Source organism: Ursus arctos, unplaced genomic scaffold, assembly GCF_023065955.2.
Source record: "Ursus arctos isolate Adak ecotype North America unplaced genomic scaffold, UrsArc2.0 scaffold_1, whole genome shotgun sequence".
Lineage (NCBI taxonomy): Eukaryota > Metazoa > Chordata > Mammalia > Carnivora > Ursidae > Ursus > Ursus arctos.
In genome coordinates this window covers 59,663,855-59,690,012 of record NW_026622763.1, presented here as the reverse complement: position 1 = coordinate 59,690,012, position 26,158 = coordinate 59,663,855, and the positions used below count along the sequence as shown (strand labels likewise).

The 26,158-nt window shown below is 38.7% G+C and overlaps 2 protein-coding genes across 2 annotated transcripts in view; one reads left to right on the top strand and one right to left on the bottom strand.

Annotated features, from left to right (window-relative positions):
- CERKL (ceramide kinase like) overlaps positions 1 to 15,059 on the top strand; it is a 111,919-nt gene extending 96,860 nt beyond the window's left edge. The window contains exons 6-13 of the mRNA XM_026492401.4: positions 4,029 to 4,103; positions 4,876 to 5,053; positions 5,138 to 5,197; positions 5,791 to 5,816; positions 5,912 to 6,020; positions 8,687 to 8,783; positions 13,928 to 14,103; positions 14,819 to 15,059. Coding sequence (XP_026348186.2) covers positions 4,029 to 4,103; positions 4,876 to 5,053; positions 5,138 to 5,197; positions 5,791 to 5,816; positions 5,912 to 6,020; positions 8,687 to 8,783; positions 13,928 to 14,103; positions 14,819 to 14,900 — 803 coding nt within the window. The 3' untranslated portion in view covers positions 14,901 to 15,059. The remainder of the gene's footprint in view (positions 1 to 4,028; positions 4,104 to 4,875; positions 5,054 to 5,137; positions 5,198 to 5,790; positions 5,817 to 5,911; positions 6,021 to 8,686; positions 8,784 to 13,927; positions 14,104 to 14,818) is intronic.
- The window catches only part of ITGA4 (integrin subunit alpha 4), a 75,202-nt gene continuing 64,096 nt past the window's right edge, over positions 15,053 to 26,158 (bottom strand). The window contains exons 22-28 of the mRNA XM_026492400.4: positions 24,543 to 24,633; positions 22,168 to 22,275; positions 21,241 to 21,366; positions 20,427 to 20,546; positions 18,258 to 18,356; positions 17,770 to 17,889; positions 15,053 to 17,363 (exon numbers count right to left, since the gene is read on the bottom strand). Coding sequence (XP_026348185.1) covers positions 17,265 to 17,363; positions 17,770 to 17,889; positions 18,258 to 18,356; positions 20,427 to 20,546; positions 21,241 to 21,366; positions 22,168 to 22,275; positions 24,543 to 24,633 — 763 coding nt within the window. The 3' untranslated portion in view covers positions 15,053 to 17,264. The remainder of the gene's footprint in view (positions 17,364 to 17,769; positions 17,890 to 18,257; positions 18,357 to 20,426; positions 20,547 to 21,240; positions 21,367 to 22,167; positions 22,276 to 24,542; positions 24,634 to 26,158) is intronic.

Genomic DNA, 26,158 nt, shown 5'->3' with positions numbered 1-26,158 from the left:
ATTTAAACAAACAGTAGTGATGGAAAGTGATTATTTCTTTTTATTTGGAAAACCTCACATGCTATTCTCTGCACAAGAACAGCAGAAACAATGATTATTTCCTATGAAAACAGGAAGTAATGTACCTAGGTAAAAAATTCAACATTCTATCCATTTGATAACCACATTCATTTAGTATGGATTTCAGTATAGTTAGTATTGCTCATTGACAGAGAACTAAAGATATACAAATGCTCTTTTAGACTGTGAAGTCTTAAAAAAAAAAACCAAGAATTTAAAAGGAAAGACATATTTGGATATATCCTCGTAATTATAAAGCCTATAGAGAAAAACCTTTGATGGTCTTTAAGCAGAAGAGAACAAAATAACCTCAACTGGGAAAGAAAAAAATAGATGCTGGCGTGGAGGCGGCGGCCACTGTCACCTTTCCGTGTCATTTTAGTAGCTGTGTCTATAATGGTGGAGCTTTGCAGGGTCTCCTTCCACGCCAAGTAGATGTGCTGAGGGCGTTTCCTCTTCACTAGTATATATACTCCCGGGGTCACTTATTAACTGCTGTGAATCAAAAGTGGAAAGATGGTTATCCTCACAGGTCTGCATTTGACATAAAGTGAATAGTTAGCTAGAAAAACTGGTGGTTATGCTTATCTTTTTAACATGCCATTTGAATGCACTTGGCTTCGAAAATACAGCCTGTTGCCAAAATTGTGGTGGTTGTATAGGCGTTCCAGCTTATGGATTGCATAAGGAGGGGGAATGTGCAAGATGTACTAATAGGAGGACTCAATGCCCCATCAGGGCTTTGATAGAGAATGGGAACAAGAGCGAGGCAGGAAGTTTCCAAGCTGCACACAGAAGACAGTCTGCCTTTGAAGCCATTTGCCTCCTGGAGAGAGACACCCAGAGGGAGAGTGTTTAGTAAATTACTCCACTGAGCCAACAGACTAAGCCGCTGAATTATGGTCAGACTCAAATGGATCAGATGTGGGGAAGCCTGTATTTGAACTGCTGGCCATTAGCAATGGTGTTTGTTGCCATGGGAACTGGTGCTAAGGAACTATACAGCGAGATTCCGATTAAAGGGGTGGAGGGAGGATAGAGGAAAAAGCCAGAGAAGACATAAAAATAAAAAAAGCAATCCAGTTGTTGTAAAACAAGGCTCGATCCCCATCCTGATGGCTGCGAACCATATATTCCTATAGCGTTCACATAAATAAATTCGTGCTTTCCAATTAATTTGAGGAGAATAAAATATCGCCAAGGGACTGTTAATTTCTATGATATTTCAGGCAAAGGACCAAAGTGTAGGTGCAGTTTTCATGAGAATTTTAGATATGCTTGACTAGGAAGTCATTACATCACATTTATCTGTTTGGATGTGGGAGACATTAACGGCCTTATGAATATTCATGGTGTCTGGTTAATTAAGTTAATTGTTCTGCAGAAGTGCTTGCACTTCCAAGGACAATTTTTTTCCTTTTTTCTTTTTGCCTCCATAGTTTCTGCCTGGTTCTTCTATCACTCATGCTTTACACGGACTGCTTACCCTCTGTCCTTACCCTCTTTGTATTTGGCACACTTTAGCAGGTCTGGGGAGGTGGTGGCGAGCGAAGTTGCTGGTAGCTGTTAAGAAAAATAACTTTTCGGGCTAATTAGAATGTTTGCGTTGAGGTAGCACATTGATGGCATTTGTGAGGACGCTAAAATTACATGGTTGTTGATTACGTGAGCAGTGTGCTCTTTCGGCGCGTAGACGTCTTTTCACGTGGATCACATTTTGTTTTTGGAAATTTACTCTGTCTTTTAGATTATCCAAACAAAAATACAGAGCAGTCTACAGTATTACCATTTTATATCCACTTTGCTCACAAACTTTCCTTTTTAATTCAGAGAGTAAAAAACTGTTCTTCAGGACTAAGGAACAGGTTAATCAGAGTAGAAGATGACTAAAATAATTATCTGACTTCTGGTCATGCCACTTGGCAAATTCTATGGAATTAAGAACAAGTTGTCAAGGTGCAAAGTCTGAGATATAAAAATAAAAAAAAGTGATCTTTAGCAGTCTAAAAGGATTTGTGTTTGGGCATGCTTAGCATACCTCAAACTCACAGGGCATAAATGGTCTTTATTTTCTTGAGTCATGATACGTGTCATTCTCTATTGCACATGACAACATTACATCATGTTCTTTAGCCTTTCTAGAGGAATGCTTTTATGGTCTATTCCTAATTAACCATGGTAATGGAGGAAATGTGTTTCATGGAGTACTGTAATCCATTGATAATCCTAAATATCTCACTCTAATTGTGTGACCTTCTCCAAAACCTTTATCATAAATCTGATCAGGAAGCAAAATAGGTTGATTTGTTTCCTCTCTTCCCTCCCACCCATTCTAGATTAATTTGCAATTAGACCAAAGAGCAGGCTGTAGATGGTCCAAGGATAATTGGAAAGACTTAGGTAATTGACTCCTGGGTAAAGATCCACTGAGTAACAGGTTTCTGGACCCCTCGTTCTTAAACCTTAGGGTGCACATGAGTCACCTTGAGAGCTTGCTGAAGTATGGACACCTGGACCTCACTTCCAGACCTTCTGATTCCAATAGTTGGAGGTGGGACCCAGAAATTTGCCTTTTTAACAAGCTTCTAGATTATGTTGATGCTCCTAATCCCTAGACTATACATTCTAGATGAGTGCCTCTTCAAGTTATTCACACACACAAAACCCGAGGGTCTTATAAAATGCGGACTCTGATTCGGTAGGTCTGGAGTGGGACCCGGGAGCCAGCGTTTTAATAAGCACCCAGGTATTGTCATGAGCACCAGGGTATTGCAGCGGCACAGTGGGCCATATTCTGAGTAACAAAGGTCAGAGCATCATTTGCCCTTTGATGAATCAGTTGGAACAGGTTTTCTTAATTAGGGTTGAGGTGGACTTTTCTTTGAATTGGTATTACTAGAGGTCTGAAAGTCATTAATATTAGCTAAGTCCCTTATGATGATTACTTTAATGACAGCCTGGGTTGAAAATGTCTGAGTTGCCTCAGCTACTTCAGCTGAACAACCTAGAACACATCAGTTCAGGTGATACAAATCGGAGAGATCACGTATGACCACACAGGAATGTTTCCAGTTAAAAAATCCACAGGGCTAACCATGCTTTCACAGCTCCTGGATGTTACTGCATTTCTTTCTTATAATCTGTAATTCAAGAAAATTTGTAGCTTCTTAATTTTAAATTTTTTAACCTCCTGGGAATGGCGGGGGCTAGTTGATATTTTCCTCTTCAAAGGAAGGCTTTTACCGCAAGATCTCAGAGACACATAAATGTTACAGAAGCCTGACTTGAGAGAACTGTTCTGTAGGCTGGTGACAAAAATTCATGTGGATCAGAAATTATCCTAGTGATTATGAAAATAAGAAATCTGTAATGTCTCAAAATAGACTTTTATAGCATGATAAATACTATGGAATTAAATACTATGGAATTAAATACTTTCTTCATCTAGGATACCATTTGTCAGATAAGCAGGGAATCCCTTCTTGGATGAAAGCTTATCTCTAAGATTCATTGAAGTATTTAAAACCTGCCTTTTGCACTTTACAGTGATTTTAGATTTTTTTCTTCATTACTATTTGGATTTTTACTTACATATTTATATGTTTGTCTCTGCTCTCCGGAGACCCCCTTCATGCTGCTGGTGCTCATTTTGTGATAGAAGTTAGAAGCCCACTCATTGAAGTTGGAGTAGACTTCGATACAGCTAGTGTATTTTGGTAGAGAATAGACATTAATGATGGAGAAGGCTGTGAGCAAGTAGATATTATAAATTATTTTCTAAGTTATTTAAAGGCTAAACAATAATTCGGCAACCATTTGATGTGAATCTGAGCTGTGAATGAACACTTATAAACTTCCATTAATTTTTCATTTGAACAATACAGTGATATCTGTGTAAATTAAGAGCAAGTGCATAACTTAAAATACACACTACATTGATGTTACCTGTTTTGAAATTGATTTGGCAGGCTCTACTAACATACTGGCACATTCTCTTCATGGAATCCCTCATGTGGTAACTGCAACTTTGCACATTATAATGGGTAAGAATTTTTTCAAAGAAGTTCATGTTTTATAAGGATGTTTGTTTTTTTATAAGGAAGTTTTTATATTTATATAAGGTTGTTTTATTTCTGTCAGATGTATCTAAAGAAGGACAAATTCTTTGCCTCTCAAAGCAGAGAAATGTTTTACTGAAAATTGAAAGTCAATTAGGCGAAGCTTCACCATTTGGACTGCCTCCCTTTTCAGAGTACAGGCACTCTAATGAGCAGAAAATGAAGTTTTACTATAATCTTGTGAGAGAAAACAAAATCATCACAATGGTCAAGATCACAATTTTACAACCAGAGGGAGAAAACCCGTGCATCCTATTTCAGTATATCAGATACTGTTGTTGAACTACGCCAAGACTGCAGGGTTGGGATGACGTTATTAAAAGAAAAACACACAAAAACAATTCTCTGCGCAGCCACTCTAGAATTGTTATGATTCCAGTTGATGGAAGCTCTGTAAACTCAGCTAAGTGCAGTGCAAAACTACTGTGAAATCTAAGTTTACTTTGCACATATGAAATAGCAATAAGCTGTAGTGTTTACTCCTTTGCGTTTCTTCCTCAGTTACCTGGAAAGTTACAAATGGCAGTTGCAGTAGTTGTAGATCAAGGGAGATGAAGGGAAAGCAAGGATATTTATCCTGCTATGAAGTTGCTTGAGATCTTCTGTAAGTGAACAAATAGGCTCTTCTGTGTTTACCATTTTGATGACTTGCCCTCCTCCTCTCACTGCTTGACTAATATCTAACCTGATGTTCAAGGGCACGTACAAGCAGTTGATGTCTGCACTTTTAGCACCACTGGCAAGCTTCTTCGCTTTGGGTTCTCAGCCATGTTTGGCTTTGGTGGAAGAACTTTGGCCCTGGCAGAAAAATATCGATGGATGTCACCCAACCAACGGAGAGATTTTGCTGTCATGAAGGCACTGGCAAGACTTAAGTAAGTGTTTTTTTTTTTCCTTAAACCCAAAATTTTGTATCTTAGAGTACATGACTGTTAATAGCAAATTTTACTGTATTTTAGGCCTGAAGACTGTGAAATATCATTTTTACCATGTATCAGCTCTCACGATTTACAAGAAAGGTAGGGAAAGGGCTCAAAGTAATGTAAACATCTGTATCTTTCTTTAAAGCATGAAACACTTTGATATACACACTTTATTAGACTCGTGATCTTTGGTTGTTTTTCTAAAATACTAGCAAAGAATATAGAGTAGTGAAGTTCTAGTGAGCCATGTAGTTTGACTTCTGTCTTCAGAAACAATGATTGACTCCATCCATCCATCCATTCATCCATCCAATCATTCATTCATTTATTCAACAGCCTGTTTACTGAATACTACATACCACGAACTTTGCATACAACAGTAAGCCAAAAACCAAACAAAACCCACGGTTTGTGCCCTCTGGAAAATTTCAGTCTAGTGTGGAACACAAACATTACTCAAAGCCACACAAAGGAAATGTTCTGGTCTTTAAAAGAAATGGACAGTCATTGTTATGGACAATACCACCTGTAAATGAATCAACACAGTATAATGCAGCAATGGGACGTATTCACATATCTTTGCTTACTGTATCTAAGAAAATATTTAACATACTGCGTTCTTGAAGTTTCTCAACTGAATAGATGTTATTTTTTGGGTGATGTGGTTTTCTTTGTTTTCTTACTTTTAGGAAGGCAGAAGGATCTCCCAAATCTGGTAAGTTTAAAAGTACCTCCCTGAGACCTGAGCCAGGCCCTGTTGGCATTTTGCTCTGGTGAGGGAAAGTAACCAGTTCCTTCCATTGCCTTTAGACGGTGCTAATCAGTGGCAAACGATCCAGGGTCAGTTCTTGAACGTCAGCATTATGGCGATCCCTTGCCTGTGTTCAGTGGCACCTAGAGGCTTGGCCCCTACCACCAGGTTAGTCAGCTTTTTTATTGAATCGCCGATACTTTTCTATAAACCATTTTTTTTCCCTTTTAGAATACCTTACTAACGTTTGGCTGGCCAGAGTGTTATCAACCGGTAGTCTCTTTCGGACTGTGATAATATTAGAGATTCTAAGGGACGTCGCATCAAAGTAGGCTGAGACAATCTGTTAAACTGGAAATACTAGACTATCACTGATTTCTTTATATTACTGAGGCTAAACTATGTCTCGGGTTTTATTAACATGATTTTATCGTGTCATTTGATGCCTACTTTGCTTGCTTTATTTGTGTTTATTTAGTGGTCATTGAAAACATTATATTTCTGGTATTTCTTATAAACATCTCTACTTTCAAACTGTAGAGCAGACATAAATATCCTCAGCATGAATAGCATGTATGTGGGTATATTTGATACCTTTAGTCAAAGGAAGCGGAATTTCGCTGATTTATATTTAGTATGAATAGTGGCGCATATGAGTCTGCTGCCCACATTGTCTTGACGTGTTATGTATCATTTTATCCACAAAAATATAAAGCATCTCTTACACATTCTTTTCAAGCAGCTGTCCATTATTCATCTGAAAATCTTTCTCTCCCACTCCCATAGAGAGCAGGGAAGAACGGATCATGCATGTTGTATAATACAGTCAAATCTAGCTTTTCCGTGCAAGTGAAATAAAAGAATGCCTTCTGTGCTGTGGCAGTTTGTAACGTAATTTCAATGATTAGTTTTGTCTTCCCTGCAAAATACTTAACCAGAATGATTAACAGCTAGCAAAGGGGATTGATTTAAATTTTTTCCCTTGGCAGTTGATATGAATGTAATAAACAGAGAAATATCCAAAGTTAGAGAAGAAGAAAAAAGATAAGCTTTGATATTAATAATCTAGACACCAGGGTCCTCATTATCTCTAGTGCCGAAACTTGAAAGGAGTTATTTTGAAGCTTGTGTGCTACAGAAATCGAGCTTAATTGTTTTCTGCCTATACCGTCAGAAATCCTAGAGAGCTGTGTACCTCCCTCGTACAGTTTCCCTCGCTAAAAGTGAAAACCAGCTAGCTGACTAAAGTAATGTTCTACGGGATTCGAGACAATACTTATCTAACCCTACTTCATCTCTGATTCTCATGTTTGCTCAAGGACCTTCCTGAGAGGTAGTCTGCTCTTCTGGGAGTGGATTCACGCCTCTCTCAATGCTGCTGCATACAGTTTTTAGCTTGTCTGGATTTCCATTGCTTATTCTCACTAGGTTTAATCAGTATTGATGAGTTTTTCAGAGGATGACTAGTTAGAGATTTCCTTTGTGGACTGTAATTAAACACTCCCTTTTTTTTTTTTTTTTCCTTTTTCTTTTTGGAGAAGCCTTTACACTATGCCTTGGCTGACCAGAGGTATTCAGAGATTTATCTTTGGAATGATTCAGGATCATTGCACAGAAGATTCAACTTCCAACCTTCCCCCCCCCCCACAATAAAGTATAACTTAATTCAAAATACCTCAGTGAAAATTGCTGATAGAAATTAGTGTTCTTTTCAATATCCTAAGATTAAATGCATACTATATATATAAAACATTTAGAATAGTGAAGGCACATAGGGTGTGTTTCAGTGACTAATAAGTATTGAAAAGGAAACATATGAGGTGCTTTTCATGTTTATGAACAATTAAGCAATTTTTAAAAAATAAAGACACAAGACAGTATTCTGAATGTGTTGGCATGTTGAGTAAAATGAATATTGGACCCTGGGAATTAAGAGATCTGGTACTGGTGATCATTTTGGTTTTCCGTGTGTGCCTTTGAACGAATCACTTAAACTTGGGGTCTTCTTTTCCTTCTGTATAAACTGAGTAAATGACTGGATAATCTCCATGGTCCCTCACGAGCTCTAACCTGAGTTTCTCTAAGATTCAAAGAGCTCTTTTTTATGTTGTTGTTATTCTTGGAATAACTTTATATTTGCCTTGAAATCAAGCTAGAAATCATTTGCACATATTTCTGCAAACTGCCTTCTAAAGCTAGATGCATTTGCGAGTGGCTTTTTTGGCACTAAATCACGTCTCTAAATTTGCAGGCTCTTATATTAAACTGAACAGTTATGCAAGATTAAAATGCTCAGTCATTTAACTGCACATGTGTGGTAGCATTTGTCCCTTTTATCCATCCAAGGGCCCCTTTGATTTATTTTCCTATGTCACTTCGACCTGCCCGTAAGTAAATATTTAAATATCACACTGTAGGTTTTAGGAAGTGTTGAACAATTTGCTATAGCATTTGTATTTATTTGCTATTTTACATTTTTTAAAAACACACATGATTTCACATTTTGATTCCTAAGTAAATACACTGGATTTTAAATGATGTCTTGATAGGTGTATAGAATGCATGATAGTTCATTTTCTAAAAAAAGCCCTTAAAATAAGAACTTACAGAGAAGGAAGTCAGTTGCTTAATAGAACTAATTCGAAGGGCTGTGCCTTATAACATGGCAAGATAAGATTGAAGAATTTTAGGTAAATATAATGTGACAATGATTAATCTGTCTTGCCTAAAACTTCTAGTAAATGCGATATTTGTTAGAAGGAATGATACAGAGTAATTTCTGTTGCAATCACTTAATTAACTTCTCCATGTCAAATACAAATATTTAATTCCAGATTAAATAATGGAAGCATGGCTCTTATCGTTGCACGAAACACTTCTCGACCAGAATTTATAAAACACCTAAAAAGATACGCCAGTGTTAAAAATCAGGTATAGTAAATTATTTTTGTTACTTATATGTAAAACTCTTAATCATGGAAAGAGAGATGTTGCAAGAGTGGACATCAAATCCTGCCTCATAAGAAGGCATTCTTTTCTTTATATTCATCTTTTTCTTTCAGTTTGTAGTTCCTTCAAATTTTGAAAAATATCTATCATATTAATATCGATTGGCCCTTTTTGAGCTATCTGTTGGTGGATACGTACATATGTGTGCACGCGTGTGCGCATGGGCGTGCAAAGAGAAAGTAGAAAATGTGTTAAATTGAAATGTGAAGTAAATTAAAGATAAAATCGTGTACCTGGCTGTTCCTCAGAATGCAAAGTAGTGACATCTGAGATTTTTAGCCTTCTCGGTGTTACGGCAGCAGACTTTCTCTAAAGTTATGACCTTTAGATTCTCCTGCCATTTATTTACAGATCAGCTTACCTTCACTTAATTGAAATAGATTTGCAGACCTCTATTTAAAAACACACCACTTTTATACAGTCATTATTCTATTCAGGACTAGAACGTGTGGTTGCATTTTTGGAGGCAGATAAAATTGTATTTCCCCTTAAGGGATTTGTTTTAAAGAGAAGCAATAACTATTATAAGCCACATTCTCTTGGCAGAGATTTTGACCCAGTTTTTAGGAAACTGGTCTAGAACTATGTGAATTTCTGAAATTCTGAGTCTTGAACTACATCAGTATGCTTGTAAAACCCTGTAGTCTCACTGCCTGTAAGTATCGCGCTGTACCTGGATGTAGCTGGAGAGAGTGAACAGGAGGGGAGTAAGTGCAGCCAGCCACCAGCGGCGGAATCTTGCTTACGTCCGTAGCTATTGCAAGGCTCACACTTTTATAATTTTAAACTTTCCTAGGCAGTCCTCATGAAGTTTCAGTTCTCTTCTGCTGCTGCATTATTTGATCAATGTTTGTTGAGCAACCCACTGAATCAAGTGTTTAGGAAATTGGACTATAAATATTAGAGTGCCACTTTCCTTAAATACGAATCTCAAAGTAGACAAAAGCACACATAATGTAGTTTGTGAGCTGAAGTAATAACTTCACGTGTGTGTGTGTGTGGGGGAAGACGGGGATTGATTGTCCAAGTCATGGGTGCCTTTTTAGATGTAATTCATTTTGTTTGCAGTGTTATTATTTTTCTTAATCCACAAGCAGTACGTGTTCATTATTATTTTTTCCTAAGTCAGAAAGTAGAGACAACAAAGCAATATAAAAAGCACTCAAAATTCTATATTCCAAGAGCTAATCAGTGTCATTACCTTGGTATAAACTCCTTAATCTTTCCCTATTAACCTGAAGGAACTCATCCTGAGAGGCTCGATATTTATTTTAGGGAGGCACCTATTGCACAAACTATTTATGGAAATTCTCTTCTGGAATTGCCTAAGAGGCAAATTTCTAAGGTAATTTTTTGTAGGCATCCTTTTTTCAACATGAAAATAGCTTTCTTGTGAATTTGAGAGTAATAAATGCTTACTATAAAAAGAAAGGCAAAGACAGAATGAATAGAATTCACTATAGGAAAACAATTTTTTAAAAAATGAGACCATGTTATGCAAGATACATTTTAACCTGCTTTCCCCATTTACCAGCCATATCCTGTTTTTGATGCAAAAACTATTGCCTCTATGTCTGTGTGTGTGTGTATGTATGTGGGGGGGCAGTCATTAGTCCTAACTCTGATCGACTTAGCTCTTTCCAAAATTTGAAGTCCATGCTATTGCTGTGTAATTTTTTTGAGAAATTCTAAAAATGTCCAACATGATGGTATATATGACTAAGTAGATGGATTCCCAAGGTCACTGCTTTCAAGCAATGTTAATTTGACACATTTGTTAAAAAAAAAACACATGTATACACATATATGTGTATATGTGTAGTCTCTTTCCTTCATGGTGACATTTTCAAAAATGTAGATTTATATAAATTATGTAATATGATAAAGACCACATAAAGTTAAGATTATATAACCCGCTGTCTAGTTAGTAGTAGTAGTGGTATCCAAAAAGGAAAGCACGGCATTTCAGCCTCAGGTGAGCCCCAGTCTAGGTCCCGGAACCATCTTTGACACGTTGAACTGAATCTTCATAGATATTAACAATTGTAGAGCAGAATGAAAACCACCATCATCTTGCCTCCCCATCTCTGTGTAAAATAGAAAAATACTACCCTTCCTTTCAATTCTATCCTATCGCCGTCCAATTCTTTTTCCTCTGTCTTGTATTTCTACATACACTTTGACCATCATTTTCGGTGGGGAGTTTAAGACCCTTAAGTAAGTTAGTACTTTCCCTGAGGACTTGTTTGCTGCCTTCTAGTCCTCTCATGATGCTTTGTCCTGGGGGATCATATCCTCCTCCCCCCTCCCCCCCCCGTTAAATCATTATCTGAGCTTTGCACGATTAGTGAAATTGGCAAATTAGTGTTCTATTTTCTCTGCTTTCCTGTGTGCTGAAGTGGGAAAACTCACAGGCATCTTGAGACTAGCATGTCCATACCTGACCTTATTGTGTCTCCCCTAAAAGTGCTCCTTTCATGTTTCCCTACACAGGGTGGCAATGGTACCACACACTACCCATCCTGGAGTTACTCTGGATTCCTCTCCCTCCCTCATTCCTCACAACCAGCCCACTAAGCAGTTCTATTGGTTTCCCCTCTAAATGTTTCTGAAATTTCTCCTCCGCCTTAATTCGAACATTAATCCCTTCTATTTTGTAGCACCCTCTTTCAGATCTTCCTTTGCTCTGGTTTTATTTTCCACGCTTACTTCTAGAGGGATTTTTCTAAAACACTTACCTGTTTCTCTTGTGCTTAATTCTTCAATGCCTTGCTCATTCTTGTCAGGATGGCATTGGAATTCCTCAGCGTGGAATACATGGCCCTTTGTATTCTGGCCCTTGCTTCTGTCACACCCTCACCTCTTGCCATCCTCCACCAGATTTCCTGTGTTTTGGTCATTTTACTAATGTGTTAGGGCTCTCATGACAAATACCATGGATTCTGTGGAGGTCTAACAAATTTTTTTTTTTTTTTTTTTTTTTTTTTTTTTTTTTAACAATTCTGAAGATTAGCAGTTCAAGATGGTGTCGGCACATTTGGTTTCTCCCAAGGCCTCTCTTGGCTTAGAGATGTCTGTCTGCCTTCTGGCTGTGTCTTACATGGTCTCTTCTCTGTGTGCACATCCCTGGCGTCTTTGTGTCCCGATTTCCTCTTTTAAGGACACCAGTCGTGGTGGATTAGGGCCTACCCCAAAACCTCATTTTAGGTACACCTTTGAAGACCACCTAACTATCATTACATTCTAAGGTATAGGGGATGATGATGTCAACTTATGACTTTGGGGGAGAGACAAAATCCAGCGGGTAACACCATCTATGTCTTTAAAAAAAAATCAAATATAGGTATTTATATCTTCTTTAAAAATAAGTGTTGACACACAGTATTACAGTCAATATTACAGTACGCCGAGGTTTTTTTTGCAGTTGCTTGATGATGCTGTGTAGCCGTACTCAGGCAAATGTTCCCTCTAAAACTCTTCCCTTCACCCCTAGGCTAACTCGTGCGTGTTGAGACTCCCTTCAGGTGGGAAGCTCACCCAGCACCCTGAGCCTGTTTGCCTCTTGTTTCTCTCATTTCACTCTCCACTTCCACCGTCATGGCACTTGTGGGTATCACAATTTTAACTGTTTGCTTCTTTTCCCCCCATCTCAGACATACCCTTACATAAGATATTAAGCTCTTGGCTTCCTAAAATCCCTTCTAACAATGTGGCTTCAGAGGTAATGAATTTGCTGGGATGCATGGAACTTCATTGGTGAAGGATGCACATGAAAACTGAGGATGTAAGATAGTAGACTTACTGGTGGTGGCCGTCACTGCTTGGCCTCTCCTTGGCTCACAGCTTATGCTGCAGGCCGATTGTTTTTATCACATGGTCTTCTCCTCTCTTATAAGGACATCAGTCATGTTGCATTAGGGCTCAACCTAATGACCTCATCTTAGCTCAATCACATCTGCAAAGACCCTCTTTCCAAATACAGTGACATTTACAGGTACTAAGAGTGAAGACTTCCAGGCATCGTTATCAGGGGTGCAGTTTAACCCGTAGTAGCCAGTTAGCCATGACTCATTTAAAACACATTATTTTTACAAGTTCACACAGAACGAAGGATGTCCCCAAGGCTTTGGACCTGAGCTGGGAAGTCTAATTCAGTGACTGCTGAACAGTTTCACAGAGAGCCTGCCTGCTTCCACAGAGAGCTACTCGGGGCCCTCTAATTCTGTGTCTCAAGTAGAATAGCTGATGCCGCCCTGTCAATCCAGCATAATCCACTGGAGTCCCCAGTGCATTATACAGTGTAAACCATAAAATCTGCTGGACCTCGCTTTCCACGTATGTAAAATAAGGGTATGGGGGGAAAATATTAGTTTTCTGTCAACTTTTAAAATTCTATACCTCACTGAGGTTCATATGTGGAAGGGAAAAAAAACCCATGTAGATCATAGGAATAAACCTCATGCCGTTTACCTAAAAAGTGAAATGAGTGGTTATTATGGATTGCTACTAAAGTATTTGGCTATCTTTTCTTACTTACAAGAATACGTATTTTTTTTCCACTAAAGTTTCCTTAGACAAACAACGATGGGAACTTGAAGATACCCTGCACCATTTAGAGTGGTCAGCAAGCAAGTAATGGTCTCGTGACTTGGGTCCATCTCTGCAGTGGGAACGAGGCAGGCAAACCCCTGCAAAAATCACGTTAGACTGACTTCCTCTTTCCACCTGTGAAACTGTTTGCTTCACGTCACCTAAACTAGTTGACAAGTTAATAAGTTAGTGGATTATATAAATCTTCTGTGTTGACAGACAGGTATTAAAAAATCTTTAATTGGAAATGGTAGCCTATTGTATACACCCTCATACTATTGGTCGTAAAACAGGTTTGCCAGCTGCTAGATCTCCCAAAGAAATCGGGGAGCCCTGGCATAGAGTTTCAAAGCTATAGGAACGTCCTCATGCATGTTATTTACATGCAAGAGAGAGCACAGTGAACTTTCTTAATTTGCATGAGCACTTAGGGATAAAGCAACCACCATGATTATATTTGCATTTGTTTTATTTAGTTCAGTTTTCCATTTGTTGAGACTTACACTGTTGGAGAAGTAAAAGTTCGTCCGAGGAGTAATAGTGGATACAATCCAGAGGAGGAGGATGGACGGCATGCAGCTGCGCCAGAAGAGAGTTTCCCTTGGAATGTAGATGGTGACTTAATGGAAGCCTGGTCAGAGGTTCAGGTCAAGTAAGTGTCATTATTTCACCACTTTCAATGTCCACCAGTAGACAGAAAACCAAATGTAATGGAAGCCTCCTTGTCATGACTAGATTATTTTTTTAATAAGGCAGGGAAGCATCAAAAGATATACAATTTTATTCACCAGTTGTTACATACAACCAGAGCATTTTCATATGGACTCATTACCAAATTTCTGAGTCTCTATATTGGCATTTCAAATTACCATTCTCCCTAAACTATACAGATAATGTCTACAATTTTCCTTTAGTGATTTTTAAAGTGGATCGAGAGCTTAACCTTGTGAAAGCCCTCTGAGGAGCAGATTGTTACACTGAAATCTCCCGTCTCTATCACTTTGTATTCAGCACTGTGCTTCTCTCAACTCTTTCCAAAGCATTCAACTTACTTTACACAGGAACAATTTTACATACTTTAACAGGAACAACTGGCATAAACAAGTTTAGGACCCTGCAAACTCGTTGGTAAGCATTATGACTCAAGGCAGAAGAAGGGTGCAGGAGCACCCCACCGTAGGCACAATGCCTGGATGGTACAGTAATTACTGGTGCTGATTTAACAAGATTGCAGCTCTGCCACGATTATAGGTTTGTTAGCGATTATTAGATCTGTATTTGGTATTATGTACCATACTCAATAGGTACATGTGTGAAAAATAACGATAGGTTGATGAAATAATTAATTTTACATCCATTTTTTACAGATTACACCCAAGACTTATCAATCTTTATGGAGGAAGCATGGAAGAAATGAATGATTCCAAAGTGACATGTAATTGTTTATAAAAGAATGTACAAACTAGAATTTTAGTGTGAAGGAATATGGTCATGCTTTAAACATATAAGGAAAAAATTCTTATATTTTTAAAGAAATTAAAAGGGCTATTTTTGCTAAAAATTAGCTTCTAGAGCTTAAATTAAGACATAAAATACAACAATTTAAATTCTGGGTTTTGGAAAGTATTTATTGGCACTGGAAGCAAACATTTATACACTTAAAACATGATGATCTATCAATAATTCCCAAGTGAAATAATTTGGATGCTTTCACATTTCAAGATTGGAGTCCATCCGTACGGATATAAAATCTCCTACAGCCTGGTACCCGTGGATGCCAGGGGTTACCTAAGGATGCCCTGCTGAGATCCTAACCCGGATTTCAAAATTGTTCCAATACCTAGATTATTTGCCAAAAAGGTGAGCATTTTAAGTTACCAGAGTACCAATTTTGAGACTATTCCCTGAAAGTTGAAAACTGTTGATTTTCTTCAAAGTCTTTTAAAATCCATAAAGTATAGCTGTTTTCTTTTTGCTTCTGAAAGTCATGTTATCCAGCAATCCTAGCACATTGGTTTTAGTGCACTTAGTGATGCCCCAAATGCTATCATTTCTGCATAGACAAGAGCCAAATTCAAATTTCCTCAGGGATCATCCTCACCAGTGATTCCAGAAAATCTCCTAAAAGAATTACATAAGCAAAAGATCTGGGTTTTTTTCATTACATAAAGTAATACTTTTCAAGAATATCTTTGTAAGTTTAATCAATGACTGCTGGGATACACTGTGTTCAGGAGGTTTCATGCTCACAGATTGGGTTTCCCCACCTCGAGTGGCTGCACAAAGCTCTGCCCTCCTTGTTCTCTGGCCACCAGTTACTACTGTGGACTGGTGAACAGAGAACTTACAGGAATTTAGGCAGCCTGAGAAAGACAGCTGTTGGCAGGGGCTTCGTATGGACGGGAGTCTTTATTATTGGAAGTGATCAAAAATAGTAAAGTTATATTCTGCAGCTATCAGCATCCAGGTCACATGCATGAATAAATATTACAAAAAATGATTGCAACTGAAAAGGCATCAAAGATTTAAAATCCAGAAGCTTTTTTTTTTTATAAAAACTTAATATTTCACTTACTAACAAACACCTATATCATGGAAATTTTGATGTCACATTTATATTCACTGAATACAAGCTCAACGTTAAATTTCTCAATTTTGTTTCTCTAATTCCATGCAGAGGAGAATGCTCCTGTACACCTGATAAAAACACATGGAGTACATACATTTGAGGAGAAAGTAACGTCTACACAAGGAGATGCATTTGCTGAATTTGACACTCTTTCTTTTACACAGTATCTATATGAAATACTGGCCTCTGGGCACGGTCTTTGTAGAGTTTGGCTTTTTAAGAGTCATTAGTGAGGTACAGTTTTCATATTTTACATAGAGCAGGGTATTTATATTTGAAGTCTCGGCTAAAGTGCAGCATTCACAATCTGTTTCAGAATATAAATTAGAATTCTTAAGTAAGTACTATTGTTTTTATAAGCAAAAGAAAGATTTCACTAAAATGGATTTTAGAAATTTACTCCTGGGTACCCTTGATACAAATGTGTGACAGGAGAACACACCTACATAAACATTCTTTTCAGAACTTCTGTATATCTACAGAGAGAAAGACTCCATAGCTGTATAAACGATAGTCATCCAGAAGTCTTTAAGCGCCAACCAGTGTATAAGTCCAGGCTGAAACTTGCCCCTCAGGCCCATAATGCTCTTACGTAGACTGCTGAATAAATGGTTGTCGACCAAAGCCCATCATAAAGGGGCTAAAAATAAAGGTCTTTAACGATAAAATCATTAGTGGTCTTTTATCCATCAGAAAACTGAGGAAGAGGTCTTCGTTCTTTAAAAATACTTAGTAGGATTTTTCCAGCAAGTCTCAGAGAGCTGTTAGAACTGAATCAGTGCCTATTCAGTAGTCTAGTTTACCGAAGCAAGCACACATGGCAAATAATTTCTTTTAAAGGAACGATATTTCAAGTCCAAGACTTCTCCAAATGAGTTGTTTGCTTCCTCAATATGATTTAATTCAGATGTACTTTCATTTCCACATATCTTCGAGGGATTACTTCCCTTGAATGAATTGAATGCTTTGCTTTAGTGTTTCTTCTATCCATTTAAGAGCTGAGAGATTATTTTCCTCTCGAAGAGTAATCACTGCTTGGGATGTTTCACTTGTATTGAGACCTAATATGGCACAAGGTCATGAGTAAACGAAGTACATAGAAGAAATCCGAGCAGAATTTAGGGTTTCTTGTCTTAAATTTCTTTGGTTAACCTGAGTCTATTCTCTCAATTTGAAAGAAGTCTTTAATCATCATCATTGCTTTTGCTGTTAACGTAGCTCCAGCTGTCTCTTCTGTTTTCTTCTTGTAGGACAGATTTGTACTGTCTTTTAAAGAAGCCAGCCTGAAAATAAATAGTATTGCATAATCACTAGTGTATAGTTACACTCATCAGACACCTGAACAGTCACCGGCCCATGTAGTCAGGAAAATTTAGATGGGAAATACTGTTAAAGAGCATTATTTTTGTCGGACTGCTCAGTGACACACACTCTCCAAAACTGACATCATGCAGTGTTTTCTAAGAGCTTTTTTAACGAACATCTTTCCAAACTAGTGACATGGTTGCAATACTGGTACTGAAGTGAGGAGAAATAGGAGATCAGGGCTGCATATTCCCTTGGGAATTTAAAAAGTTAAAAGTGCTGCAATATTTAAATCTAATAACTTGGGAGTCACAAAGAGGGCTTTGTGAAAACCAAGAGCAACATTACTGAGTGGTGTAACATGGATAATTATTCAAGACTTACCTTCCACATAACATATGAAATCAATAACAGTAGCAGAAGTCCAAGTAGCAAGCTACTTGAAATAATCGCTATTGTGAAATGACGTTTGGGTCTTTGATGATGTAGTCCTTCAAGCAGAACCTATGTAAAGTAACCAAAATAAAGAGCCGCCAGGTTAGAAACTTGCTTCTATTCCCTTTGAATCCCCCCCGCCCAATGACTCCCATAGTATTTTGAACAATTCCATCTCCTCCTCTTGCTGGTTCTAATAACCTTAGGAAACGTTGGTAACCATTTAGCAGAATCGGCTTACTCCCTGCTTCTCCATCCAAGTTCACCTCCTGAAAAAGCCATCTGCATCGTTCCCTCCCACCAGTACTGGAAAATGTCAAATCTCGGTAAAGTATTTCAAGCCTTCCATATCTAGTCAATCTATTTTCCTGACTAAAAGCTCCAGCGATAGTTTTTTCCCTACAATTCTAAGATTTCAGGTAAAACGGTAATCTTACATGTGCAACATTCTCATCCTTGTTGAGTTCAATAACTTTTGGATTAGGCTCTGGAAAAGCTGTTGCTCTTATCTCAAACTTGAGGGCTGAACTCTCATCCTGTTTAAGAAAAGAAAGATTAGTCTGACTTAGTTTTATTTTGTGAAGGCATATTATTTCTCACGATCCTTACCTACTATCTGAGGCTTTTACAATTGATCTTCCCCAATTTATTTCACCCTTTGTAGTTAATTGCAACGCAACACTTCCTTTGCTTCCAAAGGCAGGGCCGTTGTATTAATTTTCCTGGCATCATTTTGTTGAAATCCTTTTATTAAACATAACTAGTTTGGGCACCTGGGTGGCTCAGTCAGTCAAGTGTCTGCCTTTAGCTCAGGTCAGGATCCCAGGGTCCTGGAATTGAGTCCTGTATCAGAGTCCAGTGGAGAGCCTGCTTCTGCATCTCCCTGCCCCTGTGCTCCCTCTCAAAAATAAAATCTTTTTTTAAAAAATGACTAGTTTGCAGATAAATATTACAAATATCTAAAGTTATTTAAATATTTGATAGGAGTGTATTTTTTTCCTAGATATTGAATTTTTCCCCCAAATAAGATTTTTCTTCACCTGGTGTTTCTTCAAACTTACTTTATCTAGGATTTTTTTTTTCCTAAACAGTGCTGTCATCTTGCTGCTCTGATGAAATACATATAGTTTATCAAATACTGTACAGGAAAAATGGTACGAGCAGTTATAACATTCAAATATAAAATCAGTAGATGAACTCTGAGATACACTACATAACCAAGAATCCATGGAACTCAGGAGTCTGGGGATGGGCTCCACAGACTCTAAGAACCTTTTAAAACTGCATGTAAAATTGAGTTTTTCATATATGCATTCATTGCAGTAGATGAGAATATATTCTTTAGCAAAATTCCTAAAGAGATCTGGGGCCCTCAAAAGTTAAAGCTACTATATAAATGTTGTAGAATTTTAGGGCTGAAAATAAATTAGTAAAGCAGTGGTTTCCAGCAGGGATTCTTTTATCCGCTAGAGGACAGCCAGCAGTTTCTGAAGCCATTTCTGACTGTCAGGACGTGGGACATGTTGGCCAGCGTCTCGTTCGTAGAGACCAGTAATGCGGCTAAACACCCCGCAATGCACAGGACAGCACCTGGCACCAAGGAATTATCTGGTCTCAAATGCCAATGGTGCCCATTGTTGAGAAACCTGGACCTCAAGGGTATGAGGCAGCAAATTGCGTAAGTTTAAATGACTTGTTGATGGTCTCATGATTTAGCTCAAGTGGAACTACAGCAGGCATCTCTTACTTCTGTATCTGGTGGATCTCTTTGACCACTGTATAGCAATTTTAAACATTCTTCTTTAAGCAAAATAGAACTACCATTTCTTTGGCTCACTCTGTACCATGCACTAATAAGTGTTTTACAAAGTGGATGTCATATAATCTGCAGCACCCCTGCAGAAGGTATTATCCGTACTTATCAGGTACACTGAAGAACAGAACTCCAGATAAAATCAATTTTATCTCTAATATAAAGGTTCGTTTGAGAGAGAGAGATTGTGAGCGGGGGGAGGAACAGAGGGAGAGAGTGCATCCTCAAGCAGATTCCCGCCTGAACACGGAGCCCAACACAGGGCTCAGTCTCACGACCCTGAGATCAGACCTGAGCCGACATGAAAAGCCTGACACTCAACTGAGCCACCCACGTGCCCCGAAATCTGCATACTCATTTCGAGGAAGAAGTCCAAGATGTGTTATTTATTTAACCTTTCAGAGTTTGATGTTTTAGTTGATTTTAGGAAAGCCTTAGTTTTACTTCTTAAATATTTAAGCATAAAGTAGTTTAGAAAAAACCTTAAGGTTATATAAAATAGGCAGCCAATTTGTGATTTAATCAGTTTATAAGCAGATGGACATGCTTTCTAAAATAAACCTCTTAATTATTCCACAGTCTATTTTAGTCTTAATTATCTGTTTAATTACTCAAGCCGTATCATTTAGACGGCGTACTCAGCTGAAACGAGACAGGGCAACGGCTGCAGAGCTCCACTCCAACTTTTACCTTAATTCGCGCCTTAAACGCCCCCTCACATACCATCCAACCTAAATAAGATGATTGTAGGTAAGTTCATACAAACTCAAAGTTGTCGTTTTATTTTACTTACCATTTCTGAAAGGTATGGCCGGCCTTCCAACTGAATGTGAACGCTGGCTTCTTTTCCACTTTCCATTTTCCCAAAATGGCAGAAAAAATGTAAACAATATGGATCAGCTTTTATGCAGAACTTGAAAAAAATGCAAAAGAGCTACATTAAAACATTTTTTTATAGGTAGATAAAGTATCTTACATGGAATTAAACATCTCCCATGAGTGGCATTTAAAAAATTATCTTGCTTTAAACAAAACATGAATGTTTCATAAATTACAGCAAAAAGTATTTGAGCTAAAGCATGTGTTCCAAGAATTAAAACAAAGACTCCTAATCAGGGCCGTGTTAAGTTACGTGTTCTATGTTGCTTGTAAAATTTGGATCATTTGAAGGTAAGATCACTTCCTCAGGGTTTGTTTTTTTTTTTCTCATAAATTCACTTAAATGAAAGGAGTGAAAATTAATCTCACGTCAAAGTCTGCCCCAGCTGAATACTGTATCTTGGCCTCCTAAAGGGTCTAGAACAACGGCTGGGACAAAATAGGCATTTGTTAGATTAATTAATAATGAAATTGTGTGTATAAATATATACACACACAAATTGTATTATCCATGTGTGTATATTAATGAAATTGTGTATATACACACACACACACGCACAAAACCCTGGGTCTATCTCTCCAATCATGTGTGTTCCTCAGGTGCAAGAGTGTGATTTCTTTCCTACACTCAACTGACAGCTTGAATCCACTGGTTCTTGGTTTTAAGTGCTTCGGTTCTGTATGTTGGAAAGAAAGCAAAATCTACAGCCTGAAAAATGGACACTTACCAGTAGCTTCTTATCAGTCTTTGACAAGAATTTGAAAATGTCTTTCAGGATCTCCATTGGACCTTTCTCCTGCTCTAATGCACATTTTCTTTGATAATTTTTAAAATGGCATTCTCCAGCAGTAGTCTATACAGATAGAAAGTGAGAAAAATCTTATTCCATACTGGAGAGAACTGCAAAAACTACATGATCTTGAAGGTTCCAGTTGCTTACCTTTTCTAAAATATATCAAGTATTTCTGAAATTGTGAAAATATCTTTGGGATAGACTTATTTGGGAAAGATTAAGTCTCCATGGCAAAAACTCAGAAACCCAGCAACATTTTAACAAGGTTGGACATAGGTGCTAAAGTGAACACAGGGCCCTAACCTTACAGCAAATAAGGCATTGTGAAAAATGGACCTTTGAACATTAGCATGAAATTCAACATTCCTTTGGCTTGAGACACAAAACAAAATGCTAACATGTTATAACAGCATGTCCTTCCAAGTCTGGAATTCAGGTAAGATATTTTAAAATTGGATCTCAAGCCCAATGAGATTTATTTGTTGACTGCTTATCTTGAAAATGGGAAGGTAAGAAAAATTGATATAATCATCAACATAAAAGTATCAATTTTATTACCCCCCAAAAAAGGATGAAATACTGATTTTTCAACAGTGGCCTCAAGATTTATAGAGAATTTCACCAATTACTTCCATGGGGCCCTTTCTCAAAGAACAGGCACTGAGGTTGGAAGAGCAGAGTCCCGTTAGAGAGTGTATATGTCAAATGCAGAGGTCCCCGTAACCCTACGGTTCCAATGTAGCATTATTCAAAGTGTTCTCGGTGAGTGCTGGTGAATTCGTAGCTGAGTGTGTGACTCAAGTTAACAGATATATCCACTTAGCAACATAACTTAGAAGAAAGGAAGGAACACATTTTTACCTGGACATCCAGAATGTTGAACAGCTTATCAGTTTGGGGGGCAAAAGAATTCGGTACCACTATTTCCACACTAACATTTGGAGCCATGCTATGGCCAGTGTTGATAACCTGAGAAGGAGGAAACATTTTTTTTTAAACAACTTAAACATATTTTTCATAAATGTAAATGCAGGTGTCCATGAGCTTTTGGGTGAACCCGTACATTTCACGCAGCGTTTATAGCGGTCATGGTTCGCAGTTGGCAGCTGCGTGGCAAAAGGAGATCCAATATCCGTAGTCAGAACTTTAAAAAGTTGGCTAATAATTTGTTCGTTATTCCTAGCCCTCTCCTTTTGCTATTGCTTAGGCCAAGATGTCCAGGCTGTTAGTTAGTTATTGCAGAAACAGTCTAAAGAAAAAGACAACAACATGTATTTGTATGGCACATTGCGTATCGAAAAACCCAGCAGCAAGTGGTCCTCACAACGATCCCATGAGGGGAGCTGACCTTTTATTCTCCAGCTCAGGAAAAGGCTCGGAGGTGAGTGATGTGAGTGATGGCTGAAGTGACAAGCAGCCCAGGTGTCCTACCTCTAAGTCTGAAGTGTCACAAAATCACTCTGCTGAGAGGATAATCATCGCAGTAAGAAAGACTATATTTTAGTTCAGGGAAATGATAATGCTGATGCACTCAAAATCAGAAAGGGGTAGAGAAAATACAATAGCCTTTTAATCATAATGCAGAGGTGGACGCTATTTCATAATTGCCTCCTGAGAGCTTAACTATGAAACCAACATAGTCAGAAGAGAGATGTGCCCCAATATCTGAATGAAGTCGCGTGACTCCTACGTTTGCAATCATCTTTAGGAAGCACATGACAGGGGAGAAAGAATGTATCCCCGGCTGGTGGAAACGGCTGGGCCCTGGGGCACAGGGCAGGGACAGAAGGTGGTTTCAGCAATGAATACCCAGCAGTGCCCAGACCTTCAGACAGCGTCTCCCTCATGCCAGCAAATGATCAGTCGCACCTAAGCTATCCTGCGTCCTTGTTCGCCTAATAACACTGAGCCTCTAAGAACCTCCTCAAGTTTGCACACGCACCGATCCTACAGCCGGAAAGTACCTCCAGTGCTATTAGCTCCATTGTAACTTAAGTGAAAAATACTTTCCAGTTAAATTACTGCAAAATACGTAAGTTAATAAATAGACCTTCTAGAGTCTGTGCTCTGATAAACTAAAACAGAAACTGAGCTAACCTCCCACTGAGCTCTGATAGGAGCACTTCTTGGGACTTCAAAGCAGAGAGCTACGTTTTTTCAACACTAAAGTACACCTATTTTAACAAAAACTTGGGTATACACAGACTCAGCAGGATTCCAAGGTCATTCTTCTACAGATCTGGGGCAGGGCCCAGGAATTTGCATTCGAATAAGTACCTCAAGTGATTCTGACCTACATTTAATTTTTAAAAATTTTTTAAAAAAGATTTATTGATTTATTTTAGAGAAGGAACATGACCTGGAGAGGGAGAGAGAATCTTAAGCAGACTCCACGCTGAGCACGGAGCCTGACAGCGGGCTTGATCTTACAACCATGAGATCACGACCTGAGCTAAAACCAGGAGTCAGACGCTTAACCAACTGCCCTACCCAGGTGCCCCGCTGACCTACGCTGGTAAAAGCATTGCCTTACAAAATATCATAATGTGCCTAAATCCAGACTCATGCACATCCTGTAGATTGTTACATAGCTGTAAGAATGTTTGAAGCAATGCTTTTGGTTCAAAAAGTATTTTTGTGGACATTATCTCCAATGATCATATCCATGATGCCCCAAAACTTTCAGTTTGATGGTCAATTTTTTAAATTTAGCTTTATACTAATATGTTTGGATGATACTTTAAAAGAAAATTTAATAAATGACATCACTTGTAACAGGTCATATGCTTATGACCTAAATGGCTGGCCAAGCAGACGTTACATAGAGACGCAGGAGGTAAGAGCTACCTTTACTGGGAAACGTTAGCGCCTGTATAAAAGCTTGACCCAAGAAGAGAGTTCACCCAACGATGCTTTCCCGTGGCCTATCCTGATCTCTGTATGCACCTCCAGCAGATTCCGCTCCTCCCGTAACTTCCCCTGTTTCAGGAGTTACCTCTGTGCCTGTGCTGGCTCCTTCCCACGGTATTTGTAAGGACTCCTGGGCTTTGGAGATGGGACAAAAGCAAGGGGGAAACAAGGAGCAAGAGCCCAGGAGGAGAGGGGATGGACTAACGTGCTGCCGCCGACAATGGCGGCCCCTCAGCTGCCGGGCCTTGCAGCCTGCGCTGTTCTCTAGAGCAAGGCAGTGGTAATAAGCTTCAGTTCGCTACAAATACCAAAACACGCCTCCTTACATGGAAAGTGACATTCATTTTCTCTGCCATGCACGTTTCAGGCTCATTTTCTTCCTTTGATCCATACACAAACGAAGTTGGGCTGACAAACCTGAAAGAAACAAATTCAAATTTAATCGGTCTTTCTTGATGAGCTATTGTAAACTGTCTGTCTTTATAGTCTGGATCACTGAATCTCTCTTAAATACGCTATTTTTTTTTTTTTTTTAAGATTTTATTTATTTGACAGAGAGCCAGCCAGCGAGAGAGGGAACACAAGCAGGGGGAGTGGGAGAGGAAGAAGCAGGCTCCCAGCAGAGGAGCCTGATGTGGGGCTCGATCCCAGAACGCTGGGATCACGCCCTGAGCCGAAGGCAGAAGCTTATTGATTACGCCACCCAGGCGCCCCAAATATGCTATTCATTTAAATATGCTATATTCCAGACTATAGAAGCCTCTAAGCACCAATGAATATTTTTGGTTTCTTGGTAAGAGAGGAATTTTAGTGAAATGTAATGAAATCAGAAAGCCATGTGCTCCGACCTCGGCTTGTCTTCCCAGCACTGCCTGGTTCAGTGCACTGGCCACTCCTCCTCTCTCAGCCCTCAGATGACTCATATAAATTTAACAATCATGAGATAAATTCTTAACTTTTCCCTACAGCTCTAATATCTTCTGATAGATCAATCTATTTTACCTATTTTTGAATTATGTCTTTCTATAATCCAATTCCTGCTGGCTCTTTGTAACGAACCCCAAAGGTGGGGAACAATTCTAAATAAGTACGGTAAACTTTTTGGTTAGGAGTACAAGGTTGTCACTCTTTTCCCTGTGATTAGACAGAGAGATCAGTGGTGAATCCTCAGAAGTATTTTCCTGGGGAATCCCAATTCCGCCAGCGGACCTTATGTGGCGGCTAATGTGAAGTAACTCGAATTAGAGACTGGCTACACAGAAATATTGAAATTAGGGAGATTTAGGCAGTTTTATACTTGCGGAACGTTCCTTGCCCAAAATAATATCTGGAGGACACTCATCATAAGGAAATCAAGGAAAGGAGGTGAGATGAGGCTTCAAACTCAGGAAACATGGCATCAGCTTTCCTCTGCTCCCCACTAGGTGCTCCCCTCCTGCATGGCCTCTTCTCTGTCTTGTTTCATTTTGCAAATGTGGTACTCGATTCTTTCAGCTGCAGACACCATTTTATTTTTATCTAATTATATGCCATCTCTGTGGGTGCTTAAAAATGATCAGGGATGGTTTGTATTTAGACAATAAGAAAAGCACATCAGTCTATTTGTTCTGTATCTCCTATCTTCTGTTCCTTTAAAAATAGGGCTTCAGGGGCGCATGGGTGGCTCAGCAGGTTAAGCCTCTGCCTTCGACTTAAGTCATGATCCCAGGGTCCTGGGATCAGGCTCCCTGCTCGGCCCAAAGCCTGCTTCTCCCTCTCCCTCTGCTGCGCTCTATCTCGCTCTCGCTCTCTCAAATAAAATCTTAAAAAAAATATATGGTTTTAAACGAAGAATAACAGCCTGAATCATTCCCAGTAAAATCACTAAAGGTTTTCTCAACGCTCCTTAAATCTTTCTCCACATGTTTTCTTCTTGAATCTGAGGACGGTCCACGCCAACAAT